Here is a 17878-nt window from a genome sequence, read left to right as displayed (position 1 = left end):
GCATAATGAGTCTAATTTTAGAATGATTTAATGGATGAGTAATGCAAATGATTGCAAATGCTTTACAATAAGTCATTAGTGCCGCTCTCAGTATTTGTGATGCCAACCTTGGATCTATATCTGAGTCTATATATGCCTGGTGAATAAATGGAAAAAATGGAAATTTACCTTTTTAAAAATTTTGTGCAGCTGATATGCATTTTTACATATGCAAATGTACAAAAACATTCCAAAACCAGCATTCAAGAATCTCGTTGTATTCACCATATTCTATGAAATGTTCTTCTGGACCATAAAATACTGTCTGTGAAAGTATTTTTTCTACAGGATTAGTCAATCGATCACTGATGGGGAATTTATGAAAGTGAATTGGTACTGTAGAGACTAATTATGTGTCAGAATATGAGCAGTATGTGAGGGTTAAAGTAATGTAGCTGCCAAAAAGAGACAATCTAATTGTTTATAACTATATAGAATTAGATTACTACAAATGTGTGCTGTTTCAATATTGTGAATTACTGAAAAGAAACAGGATCCAACTTTATTTTAAAGCCAGGCTGCTGCTGGCTGCTAACTCCAATCAGGCAGGTGGCGGTAATGCTCCTATAAACAGGCTCAACAGCTGCCAACAAAAACAAGTAGAAGAAGAAGATTAAAAAAAGGGGAGCAGAAGAAGAAGTCGAAGAAGTAGAAGGATTCTGCTTTTTGGTAGCTTAGCCCGAATGTGCCTCCAAAAATGTGAGAAATGTGAGGTTAACCACATTTCTCACACACTCTCCACTTTGAACGCCATTACGTTCATACCATGGCGGACTGTCGCTTTCTGTTGGACTTGGACATCTCAGCTGAACAGGACTGTCGCCGTTTTTGCGGCTGTTGTTGTTATTGTAGCTAGCGTTAGCATTAGCCAAACCAGCCAACACTGCTGTTTTCGTGCTCAGCCCAGCCGATGTTGATTCATTGCTGCGGGGCAGAAAACCGCAAAAACAAGGTAACTCCGGAGCAAGTTACACACATAAACGACTGACATTAGTCATTTTGATTTAGGCAAAGTTGTAACTTGTTAATTAGTGAAATTAACACATCTAAGTTTACGCTATTACCACTAAATGCTGTGAGGAGAGCCACCTCAGTTAAAATGTTGTTATTATTAGTTATTGGGAGGTTAGTTAACGCTCCTATCGCTGCCAGCAGCAGGGGTCTGCTGTCTACATGTTTTGAGATGGAGCAGCAGATTACAAGCCGCTGAGATGATTCCCACTTTACACTACACATCTCTCTGAGTTGGACGCCTGTGGAAAAAAAGGGAAATCATGTCTTGCAAAGCCGCAACCAAGGACAAGAAGTCAAGCTTCAGCAAGAAGCTGTTCAGGCGAGGCTCTGTGCGCTCAGTGGGAAGCTTCATGAGCAGAGTCCTGAGGACACTGACAGCCTTATCTCACTTTGGATCTGAAGTGCAAACCGAGGATGACAAAGATGACGGGGGATTTTCCACGTTTAAATCTGGAAATAAGGATGTGCCCATGGATGATGGGGACCTCCTGTCCGGGGAGAGAGTTCCTGGAGTGTCTGGTCTGAAAAACCACGGGAACACCTGCTTCATGAATGCGATTCTGCAGTGCCTGAGTAACACTGAACTCTTTGCTGAGTACCTCGTTTTGGAGCATTATAAGGACGATGAGCTTAATGAGGACAAACCAAAGACGAATGGTGTGCTTCTGCAGAAGAAAGGTCCCCTGGCTAAAGGAGAGGTTACAGAGCAACTGTCAGGACTTGTGCGGGCTTTATGGACATTTGAGTACACCCCCCAACATAGCAGGGATTTTAAGGTAAGAAGTGGTCTGACACTGTACTTTTATAGTCAGTATTTTTTAGATACTGCAGCACACTTGCACTTTTTGCACACCAAGTAGTTTATTATTATTTATTACACACACATATATATTTGTTTTATTAGTACAACTTTTGGGTATTTTTAGTAATACGTGTTTTAGTTTTTTGTATTGGATAGTTGGAGATGTGTTTCTGTGTGAATGTAGCTGCTGTAAACCAAGGAATTTCCTCTACCTATAGCTAATCTAATCTAAAATGTAGAAATGTATAAATTTTTTCTTATGTTCGCACTTCTCCAGATAAGCCGTTGTTATTAGTAGTAGTAGTAATACTACCATGCAAATGATGTTTAATATCTGCACAGGGCTTCAAATTATCACCAGCTGCCAGCCAAATCCTGGTAACATATGCAAGTGGCTGGTAGATTTGCTTGACTCACCAGCCACTTAGCTGGTGGACCAAAGTGTTAATTTTGAACCCCGGATCTGCAGCTAATGAAACTTACACACATTCAGGGTAATTTAAGGATGAACATTACAGAGACTTTGACCTTGCTCATATTGTAACCTTTGGGTCATGTGTTTTGTTGCAGAACGCTGTGTCAAAAAATGCCACTCAGTTTAAAGGGAATGCTCAACATGACGCTCAAGAGTTTCTTCTGTGGCTGCTGGACAGAGTACACGAGGACCTCAACACAGTCAACCCCAACAGCAGACCTGCTATAAAGGTGAATTTTAGAGGATTTGCTGGTGCCGCTTTTTATTGAAAAATTTTCAGTGTACATGGCTCATTAATAGAGACTTGGATATATGTATAACATTTAAATTGCAATAATACTATCAATATAAAAGTCTAGATGGGATATTTCCCCTATATTCCTCAGCCATACAGTCAGTGGTATCTGGAAAGCTAAATATATTTATTTCAGCTATTGCTATTTTATGTCATTGCATTGTATCCCACAGGTGCTTAAATTATTCTGCTCCCTCTCAGTGTATCTTACCAACAGACTGTATTCAGGGTCTGGCTAAGCAAGACTTGCCTCATCTTGCTTCTGTTTGATCCCCTTGAACTAATCAGTATTAACAGAGTAGAAGAAGGCTGTATGGCTTTCAGAGTGGCTCATGTATCCCGATAGACCGGTATTATGGGTGACTTACAAGTCTGACTAATTAAAACCTGCCTGTGTTTGTTCAGCCACCTATTGAGGAAGATGACCAAAGCATAGAGGGGCCGTCTCCTCCCCTCTCAGCTGGGTCGTTTGTACAAGAACTGTTTCAGGCTCAGTACAGGTAAGTGGCTTTATGTCTAATAGACTTTCTGTGCTCTGTTAGTATTGTCGCATAATTTATCTGGTACACTGAGATGCTTGTTTGTTTCTCAACAGGTCTTCTCTCACCTGCCCACATTGCCAAAAGCAGAGCAATACGTTTGACCCCTTCCTTTGCATCTCCTTACCCATCCCACTACCACACACACGGTGAGTACTAGCCTGAAACTTATACTTTATTTTGCTCTCATGATGCCAGTATAATAAATGTAAATCATAGCTTTAAAGCAGACAAAACACTGGTAGCATGGTAAACTGGGTTAAGACTGGACTTGAATTTTTAATGTGTTACCTTCTTTTTACCAGGCCCCTGTATGTAACCGTGGTCTACCAGGGGAAGTACTCTCACTGTATGAGGATTGGCGTTGCTGTGCCCCTCAACAGCACCGTCTACCGCCTCAGAGATGCTGTGTCACGTGAGACCAAGATCCCAATGGACCAGGTGCTATTTCTGTCTCATAGCAGCTCAGGGTCTGCCACAGTGAGACTATATTACAGTCACACAATGTTAGCTCATCACTCTTTAAGCCAGTTATACCTCTGAGCAGTAGTGTTGTTATGAACACAGTTTGATTGAATGTGAGACACGGTTAGAGAGTCACACATTTATAAACACATTTGTCCTCAGGGCTGCAACAACTGGGTGTTAACATTAATGAACAATGGCAGGATGATAATGCCATGAGAGTGTGTGTAAATGATGGCTAAGGGGGAATTAAGAGCGATATTGTGATGTTTGTGTTGTTATTGGAATAAAATATAAAATGACTTGAACACATTGGACACTATTAGTGATGCACATTATTAAATGTACTCTCTTATTTCCTATTTCAGTTTGTTTTGACTGAAATGTACTATGACGGCTTTCATCGGTCATTTTGCGATGATGATGACGATCTTGACATCATTCAAGAGAGCGATTCCATCTTTGCCTTTGAGACACCAGAGACTTTTAAACTGGAAAACATACGCACAAAAAGAGGTAACTCATATTAAATATGTTTTGTAATATTATACATTCCTTTACGCATTAATGAATACAAGGGAAATATCAAAACCTTTCTGTCTACCTATTCCAGGAAGTCTTCTGGCAAACCTAAATCATAACAACTTGAAGTATGGGACAGAAATCAGCAGGACTCCATCTTTCATGCAGGGAGCCATGACTCCTGTATCTGCATCACCCAATAAAAACCTGGGACCAGAGAAAGTTATCCTTTTGGTGTGTAACAGAGCTTGTTCTGGCCACCAAGGAAAGAGGTACAGCAGCTTTACTTCAATATATTTTATTAATAATAAATTGTCCATCCTGAGATGCTGCCATGTCTTCTGTCCTATGACTTTTTTTTGTGGTCATGTCAATACGAAATATTAGAATGTCATTGTGACACAATATTATTATGTCATTATAATATTATCTGTGTAGTTCAAACCCTACTTGACAAAAGGACAACAGCTAATGGAGGCTATGTTATTTTAGGTTTGGCCTTCCTTTTGTACTGTACATGGAGCGCACTGTGACCTGGGATGCTCTTCAGAAAGAGATCCTGGAGAAAATGCGTCATCTTTTGAGGCCTGGGGTCTACATTCAGGTAGGAAGATTTCAAATGTGAAATCATTTAAATTATTTCTAGTGATATTATACAGCAACAGAAACCCTGCCATTGTTTAGATTATATTTGTTTGTAAAGCAGTCTCATAGAAATATCAATTGTGGTGGGTTTATGTTACAATGTTTCTGGGTGCAGGTGGGACCTTTCAGTCTTCGAGTGGTTGGTGTTGTTGGCATCACCTACCTCCTTCCCCAAGACGAACGACCACTGTGTCACCCAACTGTTGAAAGGTCAGCGCTGTTTTTTATATATGTTAACTGTAATTGTGGCTATGTGTTATGACTCAATATTTCTAATATGTATGGCCCGACCAATCCTGGATAGTTGGGGCCGATACCGATATTAGAAAGTTTTTAAAAAAATCGTATTTCAATGTATTGGCCAATATATTACAGAATATGGTAAATTGGGTGAGGTCAAGATTATATTGTTGTTCACATTAAATTTTATTTCTACACACATGCTGCATTAGTTCTGCTCCTTCTCAGGCCTGGATAGATGACATGCCCCAACATGATTTTGACTATTTGTTTAAATGCCAGTTTATCATGTTTGTTTTACAGCCTACATGAGCTCATAGCAATAAAACATGTCACAACAGTGTCCATAAAGATGCATGACTCTAAGAGTAATCAAACTTGTTTTTCCTCACTGCTGTGATTGATCAGTGAGTCCTTGAATATATACTTGTCTGTTATGCACATATTTCTATAACCTGCAGAAATATTACGTTAACTTATGTCTGCTTTGCAAGAGTAACCAAATATTTTTTGTTATTTTGGATACACATATGCTACACTTTGACTTTGTCTTAAAATTGCACATAATTGCATATGTAGCACACAGCTTTAACCCTACACTAACTTCTCACACTTGCCTACAATTACACGAGTTAAAGGCTATAATCTAATTTAAATTTAACCTGCTTAACTACGTCATGTGTTTACTACCTTCACTACTTCCACTGCAGAGCGTACAAATCCTGTGGACAGGGGGGGCCACCACATGTGAAGATCGTGGTAGAGTGGGACAAAGAGACCAAGGACTAGTGAGTGAAAAAGATGAATATTTGCTGGAGTTCTTTGCTCTGTCCGTTTTGTTTAGTCTTTGCTCTGCACAAACTAAACACAAGCCAGGTTTTGACATTTGTTTGCAGTAATCTTTATTGGGAACAACACTGAATATCAAACAGTGACACTGTTTGTTGCAAAACTGTCTGGGAGACACATATGCGCTAAATGACACTTGATTTAAACAGTGAAACTGGTCCAACCACTGATTTGAATAACTTGTCAGTTGCTTTGTAGACATGGCATTTAATGTGTAAATTACAGGGATTTAATTGGAGGCATTTATTTGCCTTGTAAGTAATTATGTAAAAACTGTGCAAATGACTCATAAAAACTAAAATTTATGATAAATGATGCCTGAACATTGCAGCTGTATGAGTCAGCCATGACAGAGTAAAGAAGTTGCCTAGAGTAAACAATATGATGGACTGAATCAAACTACTGTTGGACCCCATCTGAGAGCCAAAGGTTTGACATTTCATTGCTAAATCTTAGTTTCACAACCTGACATGCCTGCCTGCTTTTTTTGCCAACAACTTGCCAGTCACAAAAATATACGCTCACACATCTACACCTTCATCTCTCAGTTAAGAACACAATTCTACAGAAGAGGGCGTGGTAACATTTCCGTGTAATTGAATGTGACAATCATTGTACTGTGCAGGGCTTCTGAAAAGACTTAACTGTCATGTTCAGTAGCACTTTAGACTTAACTTGGGCTATTATACAGGACTCACCCTCTCTTGAGGCCCTTCAGTGTGGATCCCTCCCAATGTCTTCCCTAACTGCTATTTTCCACACTATTTGCTTTTGAAAAACAAACTTTAATCTACAAACAAATGTTTTTAATCTGAAACAGTTGTGGTTTTAATCAAGTTAAGCCTACAAAATCAATGACATGTCCACTTAGTTTCCTCATTTAATCGAATTACTATGTTGTACGGTTAAGACACATACAGCCTTTGGTATTGAAATGGAAGCCACATCTTGATCAGAAGCCATGTGCTGATGATAAGTTGTATTGTTAATCAATTTTCCAAGTTGGCACCAAAGTGACAGGCTTTGGCAAGCATGCACAGGCAATTCTCTGCAAGGTATCAAATGAATTCATGTTTGTGAAGCTGTTCTCAACCTTTTTTCTGTACAGTGTTTTATTATCAAAAGACAGACTGTGTTAAACAATGACATCAACTTCTGTCACATTTGGGGGAACATTTTAGTTCGATATATAGGAGACAGTTTGACCAAAATCTCAAAGCAGACCCTGTGATCCTCACATGACCGCGCTGGTGAATGAATGGACGATTGTGCTTTATTTTCCCACAGTTTGTTTGGACACACTGAGGAGGAATACATTCCTGACGCTGAGAGTGTGTATCTGCACAGGGAACAACATCATCAGCCACAGGCATGCACCCTGGCTCAGTGCTTTCAGCTCTACACAAAGGAGGAGCAGGTAACATTGTGATCACACACAAAAACACAAAACACAACAATCACGGTTGATTACTGCTCTGTCAGTAGATTTGCCTTGGCACATGTCAGTAGTGTGTATATTTTGAAGAATAGCCTCACATTTGTCTCCTCCCCACGGCTTTATTATTCTTGCTCTGAAGTTCAAAAAGCCTCTCACTCACCAGGGTTTTACTGTGTATTTGACTGCTAATGCTATGTTTGAAATAAACGAGAAATTCTAAGCAAAGACATTGTGGTTTGACTTGCCTGCGACTGCTCTAGAGGAGAATAGGGGGGAGCGAGAGGGAAAAACTCGGGGCCTCATCCTGTATGAGGCCTATTTTATAAGCATTGTGGTCGGAGCTTGTCCTTCACGGCCGCTGCTGCTTGTGCTGTGTGTGTTTCAGCTGGCCCCAGACGATGCCTGGCGCTGTCCCCACTGCAAGCAGCTGCAGCAGGGCCGCATTAAGCTCAGCCTGTGGACGCTGCCGGATGTGCTGATACTGCATCTCAAGAGGTTCAGACAGGTATTTTAGCTCATTTCAACACAGTACAGAATAAATCACTGTTTAAATGCTCTCTGATTTGTTTTTTTCTCTTTATTTGTTTTTAACAAAATAAGCAATTCTGAAGTTTAGGGCTGGGTATCACACCTCAGTGCTTTTTCACTACAGACTGAATAGTTTCCATTATGCTGAATATCTAAAACTGGCAAGCATTAAAAGTTGGCATAAAAAATGTGTGATCGTTTCCTCATTATTTGATCTTATTAGAGCTGCAATGATTAGTTGATGAATCAATTAGGCGATCTAATTCATTGTTTTTTCATAATTTTTATCCTGGACAAATGCTCAGTTAGATTCAAGGATGAACTGGTAAGAATCAGGAAGAGTGGTCGAAGGTCACTGTGACCTCACAAATCATGTTTTTTGTGTCATAACTCAATAATTCATACATCAATTATGACAAATTTTCATGCAAATTTCTAATGGGATAAAATGAGAAAGTGATTCCAGTTTATATCCAATAGGTAAAAGTTCAACTTCGCTGTGCCATCATAACATTCTGCAAATAACACTTTTCTGGCTGTTATTCAACGCCATAACTCACGAACAGAAGGGGAGATTGTGACCATATTTCACATTTGGCTGTGTATGGAATTGATGACACTAATCTGGGGTGCTCACCTTGAAGCTGTGGTGATTGTTTAGATCTTCTGTACTGCCAGGTTAAAGATGTGTGTGAAGTATCCAGATTTTTACCATTTGTAGCTTCTTTACATCTGTATCTGAAACACTGTCTGCTGTCATGACTACAACTTTGTGCTCTGTCAGAATCAGCTTTATTGGCCAAGCATGTGAACACATACAAGAAGAATACACTTAATACCTTTTTATTAAATTCCTTCAAAGTCTTCACTAAAATATTATGAGTCTGGAAGGACAGGGATATAAACTGCAACTTGACTGATTGGCGGATGCCGGTCCGTTTATTTATTCATTTGTTAATATGTTTACTTCTCAATTTCGTAAAGGTATTTAGTAGTAGTTTACATACCACTTGATGTGTTTATTAAGACATATTTTCTGATGCTTACATCATTTCTATATTTTAAATGTCAGGAGAACTTAATGATGTTCCCAATTTCCAATCAAGCAGTTATATGTCCTCAGTTTATGGTTTTAGCTTCTTTGCTCTTTTCATGTAACTCCCAAATGTTTACTGATGCAACTACTAAATTTGCTGCACTTATTCCTTAATTGCTAATTTGCATGTATTTCTCTCTCTCTCTCTCAGGAGGGAGACCGGAGGGTGAAGATGCAGAACATGGTGAAGTTCCCACTGATGGGCATGGACATGGCACCTCATGTGGTTAAGAGAAGCCAGAGCAGCTGGAGTTTACCTTCCCACTGGTCACCATGGAGACGGCCATATGGCCTGGGAAGAAACCCTGACGACTACCTGTATGACCTGTACGCTGTGTGCAACCATCATGGGAATATGCACGGAGGCCACTACACAGGTAAAACACACACACGCACACACACACGGAGCAGTTAAAGGCTGTATGTAAATATGAGCAGGATGTAGGAGAATTAGACTGTGTAGTCATGTGTTCGTCATCCATTTCAACTAATTCTTCCCTTTGCTTTTTGCTTACAGCTTACTGTAAGAACTCCATTGATGGCCAGTGGTACTGCTTTGATGACAGTGAGGTGTCACCAGTACCTGATGATGACGTATGTCAGCAGACGGCCTACATACTGTTTTACCAGCGCAGGACTGCTATTCCCTCCTGGTCAGCCAATAGCTCTGTTGCAGGTCAGTGTAACGTATGTCTACCTGTTGTATTTAGAAATGTAAATTAAATTCAGACCGGCTTGCAACAACACACATGCATATTTGTAAATCCAGCTGCAACATCCAAAATCTTCTTTATTCATAATAAATGAATGTGTTTACACTGTTTATTGGCACGTAGATCTCTGGAGCCAGAACCATTTCAGAATCTCTTTTCCCTGTGGACAGACTCCCACTACAGATATCAGTTACACCAAAATAAGTCCACCGCCTACTCAGAATGTCTTCCTGAGGGTTTATCAGTTTTATCTATATCAGATCACAACCCAAAATAGGTCCAGAAAAAAACCCTCAACCCCCTATGGTGGAGCCTCATTTACTAACCAACCACTGACACCAGCTTTTAATTTAATTTAAATCTATTTCAGACAACACATCGAGTTAAACCATTTTTAGCTCACTTGATTCCTTTTTTTCCCTGCATGTTTAGATATCAGATGTTCAAAACCAATTTGCAGAAAATACACACAGTTTCTTTAAGATCTCATCAAACACAGCCATGGCAATGCAAATGAAATAAATTTGCACCAGAGGTGCCGCAGTGAGGAACTTTTCCCATCAGTGAACAAACTCGTGACAACACCAGTGCTACGAGTTACACCGAACATCTGTGTACATCTGGGCTGCGGCATGAACCAGTGGATGACTGCTGCTTAGAACCAGAACCAGAGCAGCCCACCTGCCATCTGGAGAGAGACACACCAAGAGCAGAGCAGGCTGAGCAGGCAGAGAGTGGGAGAGTTTCTGCCGAAAACGAGCACAGAGACTCGGAGAGAAATGAGAGCAGCTGCTCACTAACAGCTACATGTGTTTACAGCTGAGAGCAGGAGGGAGGACAGACGTCTCCCTCCACCACTCTGTGCTGTGCCTCTGTTACTGCGGCTGGTCACGAAGCAGAGACATTTTGTCGAGGATTATAGCATCCGTCCTTCAAGTATTGATAACATGTTTAGTATTTTACAAATTAGAGTTTTTTTATTTGTTGAACTGGGTATTGATGGTAGGGGCGGTGGGCAGTACTGTGATTGGTGTATGCCAAAACACGGTGTAATGCTGATAACACCAACTACCACAGCAAGCCTATTATGCACTTACCAGTCTGAGTTCTGTTGAAATCCTGTTTTGTGATGTCAGTTTGTTATGGAAAAGTCTTTGAGCAAAAATATCAAGAAAACCGTTGATGTTTCAAAGCAAAGTAGTTTATTGATTCTTGATCGATTTTAAGGAGAGACTTGGGGTACAATCTAAGTGCACAGTCCTGACCGTGTGAATGCTAACTAAAAGTCTGAAAGAGAGCCGTGAGCAACGTCTATCAAACCTCAGATAGGGATTTGTTTAGCAGACAGCCTTGGCTTGAGTCATAACATCATTTACTTTAGTGCAAGATCCCATTAGAATGAACTGATATAGAAGTCGTCCTGACCTGAAGAAAGACAGACAACTGGATATATGGAAAAAGTCCTTCACAGCAACTGGACCAGGCCTTTTTGGGTTTTTTTCTGACCATATTATTTGCATAAAAAAACAACACAATATGCTTTATGATGGCTTTTAAAGTTTATAGAAACTGAATATTTTATTTTCTTTAACATAGGTTCCACCAGCTCATCCCTGTGTGACCACTGGATCAACAGGCTGCCTGGTAGTAGGCCTGCTAGCTTGGCCTCTGGAGCCTCATCAAGACGCACTTCTCTGGCTTCACTGGCTGAATCAGTAGAGTTTCCCGGGGAACGTAGCGAAGATGATGGTGAGACGATGTTCATATTTTTATGCTTTTAATTAATGCAGTTTTCCTCTGTCAGCTTGTAGTTCTTTGTTGTTCTTCCTTTATGTCTTTTTTCCATTATATGCAGCAAATCTTCACACTCATATTTTAAATTTCAGGTCAAAGATATTGCAAAAGCTCAAAATTTAGAATTAGATTATGGTTTTATACTTTCTTTCTGAATATTCACACGCAAGATGAAACTAAACCTTTTGTCAGGTGACCAATAATACAATATACACATATCGGATGATAAAATATGGACTAAACAGCCCCAAAAAGACAGCTCTTAGTGTATTCTACGTAAACTGAGCAACACAAACTTTTATATCAAGAGTATAATACTATAAAACATATAAATGCCAGTTTCAAAGATCCATAATTCCATTTTTAAATAAATGAGAGCAGATCCAGTATTACTTAGAAAAGACAGAAAGTAACACGACATGTGTCACAACTCAACTGAGATTACAAGACAATATGTTGGTAGATGTCTTTACTGTGGGAAACGTCACACACTGGGTGAATATTAAGTGAGACAGATGTTTGCTTGGGTTGCTGTTTTGTGGTTTGTATCAATGTAGGGTCTTTTGTTACTCTCCAGAGTGCAGGGTCAGCAACGCTCCAAACAATGTGGCCAGCAAAACTAGTACTTGAATCTGGTTTCGAAAGATCTGACTATGGATAATGTGATGAAATTATGTGATGAAATGTTTCAGTGTTTCAGTGTTCAGACCATGAAATTGGAGCACCAGGTCTCGTTATAATAGTAAAGCTGTAGGAATGTTGTAGAAGGTTTACACAATATACACAAATTTAAAGGGTCACCTCCTCCAGAAAATTGTTTAGCCGAGGTGGTCAGTTGCTCACATCCAGATGCAATTTCAGTTTGTGATCGATTTAGTTAGATCATAGTCTAAAAACTTGTCTTCCACACAGTAAGCTGAATTTACTGTGTGGAAGTAGCACCTCTCTCTAAAGGTTAATGTTTAATATCATAAAAGTGCTTACATTTTTTATATTAGCAGAGGTGGTCTTTTATTTCAGGTAAAGGTTCACCTCGGTTATAAAAACGCTGATGCTATGTCACTGTGGAGGAGCATCAGCCCAAGAATTAATTAAAGCTATTCATATAGCCCCAGGTACTTCATAAAAATATGTCAACCCATAGGCCAAAATGGTGAATAGAAGGAAATTAAGTAAACTGAAATTATGGCTCAAATAATTTAGAACAGCAGACATTTAGGTGTAAATTGTTGTTGATACTGACACTGATTAAGCAAAGCTGTGTCTAATTCATTCAATACAACATTGAAATATTAATGCCTATATAAAAGCAAAATATGAGTTGTTCATTATGATTGAAATAATATTATATAATCTGCAAAAACTAATTTATTGGGGGGGCAGTTTGTCCTCTTTTGTGCCTTTTTGTTATGATGGATTACATGAGTTTATTTTTTAGCAGCTCAGGGTTTTCCACAGCACTTCCTTAACAAGAATTAAATCTCTTACTAAAATGTTTCCTTTTTTAAGGAGGATTCTCCGTCCGCCCTTTTGTGAGGAGCATTCAGCGTCAGAGCTTGTCCTCCAGGTCGTCCATTGCTAGCCCTTTAGCCGGCAGCGATAGTGGGATGAAACCCTCTTGGTCGCTGTCTGCGAAGCTGCACATGAGATCCAACTCACCCTCACGTTTCTCTCTGGACTCTCGATGTTCACCTCCTCTGGAGAGGATAGGTGAGGCCTGTGATGACAAAGTCTCAACATCCTGTTTTGGCAGCTACAGTAGACATGAACGCTACTTTGGCAGCAGGACTCCCTTGTCCATGATGGAGAGCAACTTGTGTGAACAGGACAACAATAAAAGGTTTCTAGACATGATATACTGTAGGGCTCCCACTCCAGTGGAAAAGAAGACCACCAAGAATGAGCCAACTGAAAACAACAACCAGATTACAGCTATAGACCAAAACATTCTCCCCACCCAAGCTACTCCCTCAAAAGAGCAGAAACGCAAGAGCAGTATCGGAGGATTTGCCTCAAAGGCAGAAAGCACAGGCTCCAGCAAGACATCCAAGGTGGAGCAAGAGAAAACCTCGAAGAAACGTTTGTGCTCAACCCATAAGGCCTCCACTTCTGAGACGTCTTCCAGTACTCCTGTGAAAGGCAAAAAGGCGAGCACTACAAAAGAAAAGAGTGCCAGTTCCAAGAAAAGCACTTTGACACCCAGTGGGACTCCCTCCAAAACAAAGGAGTCGACTCAACTTCTAGAGGCAACACCACAACATAAGCCATGTGTGCGCTCCACACCTCAGTCCTCAGCTTCTCCTTCTCCAACTGCAAAGAAGACCTCCAGTGTCACTGAGAAAAACTCCACGAGTAGTCGGAAAAGACTGGTAGAAAGAAGCTTCAGCAGAGATTCTATGCACACTAGCCCTCTGGTCGACAGTCTCAGAGGAAGCTCTATAGCCCGATCTACCCCATCTAAGACTGGAGACAGCATCCGGCCTGAGAGGAGATCTGTTAGGAGCTCAAGCAGCAGCTCTTCTGTCACAAGCCTGCGCTCACCCAGCATATCCACGAGAGACCTGCAGCGTGGCAGTAAATCTGAGGAAAAAGGGTTGTCTTTCTTTAAGAGCGCCCTACGACAAAGGGAAAGCCGCCGGTCGGCTGATTTAGGAAAAAGCACCTTGCTTGCCAAAAAGGCATCAGAGAGGACATGCAAGCAGAATGGACAAACCAAGGACAACAGTGGTGATAACGGAAAGACAGGAGACGCTGCATCTTCACAGACATCTAAAGAGACTCATGGAGGTGAGACAAAGTCCGAGACAAAGGAGTCTTCCAAGCCACCCAGCTCTCTCAGTCGCACTCTGTTACATGTAGGCAAGTCCAAGTCTTCCACTTCTGAAGTAAGTCTTAAGTCTCCCTCAAATGGGAAGAAGCCTCTTGAAAGGATAGCATCTTCCCGAAAGCTGTCATCAAGCATGCAATCTCCTGCACGTTCAACACAGAGGCCTCAATGATATATCCATAGTAATTATATTAAACTTACATAATGCAGCTATTTTCTTTGTGCCTAAGTTTCAGTGAGCACTACATGTATTTGTACAGGGACTTATTTTTTGATGTTATGGTAGCACATTGGCATCAGATGCATACGGTGCCTTTTGAGATTTGAATATAGGCAGCCAGCTTTGAGTGCTTTTAGCTGTACAGGATAAAAAGCAAAGTACTGTTAGTCATTTGGATATTTTGGGTGCCAAACAATTCCCTTGGTATGCTGCTGATTTCATATTATCCATGTGTTATGTGTTGTTGCCAATTACAGATTTTAGCATAAGCAAGTTTGGTACGAGAAAATTGAGTGCAGGGAAATAAACAGTTTTCTGGCATTAAGTAAACAGGAATGTGGCATGTGCATTGATCTGTACACCACAACCTGTGTGCTCGTCTGTACTGAGGTTGAAGTCTTCCAAGGAATCTTGCAGCCTAATTACATTTCTAACAAACAAGGGGATTCTTTGAGCCTTTTCATATGTTGCAAATATTACGAGTTTGCTAAACATTCAAATGAAATTCAGCAGCTGAAATATTTTAGATGGATATTGCAAAAATTAAGTGGGAAGAAGCATTTTGAGTTTGCACTATAAATGTACAATTTGTTGACCTGGTTATAAAAGCTGGTTGTTGCTGTTTGAACGTCTCTACAATCGTTAAAGCATTTTAAACAGTGGAGCATATGGAGCCTTAACATCAAAAATAGTCCCTGGACAAATACGTAAACTCAGTTGAGATATACTCACACGCACACATACTGTATACACACAAAAGAGTTTCATTCCGAAATAATTGTGGCAAAGAATTCATAGTTCTCATAGATTGATTTGAGCTGATCAAATTGACCACTGATATATAAAAGCCAATCTGTTTCCTCATACATCTTATTCATCGGTTAATTGGGCCCCATATGAGCACTTTTTGTAAAAAGCTACGGAGGAAAAGTCATTTGTAGATTCCATTTTTCATGTTTTCATTGTATCTTGGATTATTAGGGAGATGAAAAGACAGATGAGGTTTATTTTAAACTTCTTAATTATGACCATTAAAAAGAAAATAAATACAAAGGCGATGGCAGGCCCTGGACCAAAACAGAAAAAGATTTGCTATGAGAAAAAAAAATTGAATTGGTACATAAACTGAGACTGAGTTTTTGGATACTTTAAAACTTTATTTTTGTTTTAAATACTAGTAGTTTTACGATAGATATGTATTTTATTAAAAGCTTACTGAAATTAAGTACTTTTTTCTGGAAAGGTTGGTGTGTTTTGGAATGAAACCCTTTAAATAGAAGTATATAAATATGTATACATAAATATAGATGTGTCTGTACCATAGACTGTACAAAGATAGATGACATGACAGCTCCCCCAAAGTGAAGCCAAAACTTCTTGACTGCCCCCTGGTGGTGGGATGCAGTATATGTCATAATTCCCGCCCTGTCCATGTTAGCTGATTGGACATGAGTCAAACTAAACAAATGAGTGCACATAAAAGTAAATATTTCCCAAAGATGTTTTCTGTCTCTTTAGGTTGTTGTTTTTTATTATGCTGATGTTTTTTTCAAGTGCTCATTTTTCCAATAAGTTTGTTTTTAATTATGACATAAGAAGGGGGTGTGATGACTCTGGTTGCAAATGACATCACACAAGCAAAATGGCAGCTCTTGGAAATGAGATATTTTGGCTTCACTTTTGCATAGTGGCAGGAAGTACAGTCTATGGTCTGTACAGAAAGTATAGTATATACTCATATTTTCGTTTCCATAAGCAAGATGAAAATGATCTTAAGCGCCTTTAAATAGAGATGTGAAGTCCCTCTCCTTCCACTGTCCCGCATGGGACCCTTTTTTTTTGCAAAAATAGCTATGGTAGTCAATGACGAGAAACAACATTATGATCCCAACAGTTCCATGAGTTACATGGTTTGTCAACTTATATCACCACAAAAAGTTACGTTTTAAAAATGTAAGCGTAGAAATAGTAAAGGACTATTTAGTTGTGTGTCAACCTGCTCAGTGAACTACATCTATTGTGTTGCATGATATACGTCACCAACATGATTCAGGAACTTTATCGTCATTGTGCAAGCGCAACAAATTTGCACATGCGTCTATCTCTAATGGTGCATTAGTATTTAAGACTCTGTGGAGACTCACAGGCCACACATTTCTTAGTTCTCTTAGTTGCGGCTAACCCCCTTCACTTTTCCAGACTTTTCCTGGTCTTGAGAAGCTGCAGCATTTATTAACTGACATACTGTAGACTGTACTGTACATTTACTGCCAGATGGCAACTTACTGCAAAACTTTTCCTCTGCTCCACTCACATTCACATACCTGGGTCAACCACACACTCGCTACACACACACATTACACACTGCCCTAGTTCTTAAAAGGAACTACACTACCAAGAATTTCCCAGGCAACAACATAGAGATTGTTCCAGGTTTTGATGCACAGAGAGGCCCCCAAACACCTATTGATTTTGGAATTATTGGATATTTCACATTATTTTTGGCATTTAAAAAACAATTATACAGTGTATAATTACAGGGGAAGCACTGCCATACTTTTTTTTCCGAAATATGGTCCCGTGGTGGTCCAGCAGAAGGGGAGGGACTTTTCCGCTCTATGCTGTACATGGAAACAAATAATTGCCTTTGGCAACATAGTAGTCCACTACTGTATGCATCACTGAGTAGGAATGTTGTATTGTTCGCACTTTGTATAGATAAAGTACCAATAAAGTAGGTTTCTTTTCCCAGAATAGTGATATATATATACACACACACTAACTTAACAATGCCATTATCTTATTTTTAATAAGTTGTCTGTACATGATTTCAAGACATATCGTAAAGTAGTATCAACAGGCCTTAGACTTGAATGGTAAAAGGGTACATTCATCTCAATATTTCAGGGGTCATTAGAAGAAATCACCCCTTTACTACACCTGGTGCTGTAACAAGCCACTGCTCCTCTGGCACTGATATTTCTTAAATGAGCATATTTTCACATGATGATGTTCAGAACTGTGACCATACACTTCAGTGAACTAGGAACCTGTTGGCAGCGTTTATCATAACCTGTGGTACCTCATTGGAGAAGACAATACTTTGACATTTTTCTCTTTATCAGACTGAAACAGAATATTGATATTGAGCCATTTAATTCATTATATAACTACATTAGCTTGAGTTTTCTCAGCTATCAAGACACTGCATGGCGTATTTGTTTTGCAGTAAAATGATAAAAACAAAAGGTACATGCACTATATTGTCACTGCAGTTGCCATGATGCTTGCTGGACACATTTTGAACAATCAGCTGTATCGTTGTAGAAATACCTAACTTACAATTGCAATACTTTGCAATATTCATACATTAGATA

General features: G+C 39.7%; 1 protein-coding gene across 1 annotated transcript; it reads left to right on the top strand.

Moving 5' to 3' along the window:
* The first annotated feature begins 1313 nt into the window (after positions 1–1313).
* Positions 1314–14709, top strand: usp31 (ubiquitin specific peptidase 31). The gene is made up of 16 exons (XM_053338341.1): positions 1314–1829; positions 2426–2560; positions 3031–3125; positions 3221–3313; positions 3470–3605; positions 3998–4145; positions 4243–4423; positions 4644–4755; positions 4912–5006; positions 5747–5824; positions 7173–7302; positions 7709–7828; positions 9099–9324; positions 9465–9623; positions 11257–11409; positions 12964–14709. The coding sequence occupies exons 1-16, from the start codon at positions 1314–1316 to the stop codon at positions 14451–14453; spliced, it is 3867 nt and encodes a 1288-aa protein (XP_053194316.1). The 3' UTR covers positions 14454–14709.
* The last annotated feature ends 3169 nt before the right edge of the window (positions 14710–17878 follow it).

Source organism: Scomber japonicus, chromosome 18 (assembly GCF_027409825.1).
Source record: "Scomber japonicus isolate fScoJap1 chromosome 18, fScoJap1.pri, whole genome shotgun sequence".
Classification (NCBI taxonomy): Eukaryota; Metazoa; Chordata; class Actinopteri; order Scombriformes; family Scombridae; genus Scomber; species Scomber japonicus.
This window is presented reverse-complemented; position numbering and strand designations above follow the sequence as displayed.

What these genes read in the sequence shown, in the direction of transcription:
- usp31 (XM_053338341.1), top strand. Translation starts at nt 1,314, where the DNA reads ATGTCTTGCAAAGCCGCAACCAAGGACAAGAAGTCAAGCTTCAGCAAG. An exon ending in ATCCCACTACCACACACACG is followed by an intron (nt 3,314 to 3,469) that starts GTGAGTACTAGC and finishes TCTTTTTACCAG; the next exon opens with GCCCCTGTATGTAACCGTGG. An exon ending in GGCCTGGGGTCTACATTCAG is followed by an intron (nt 4,756 to 4,911) that starts GTAGGAAGATTT and finishes TTCTGGGTGCAG; the next exon opens with GTGGGACCTTTCAGTCTTCG.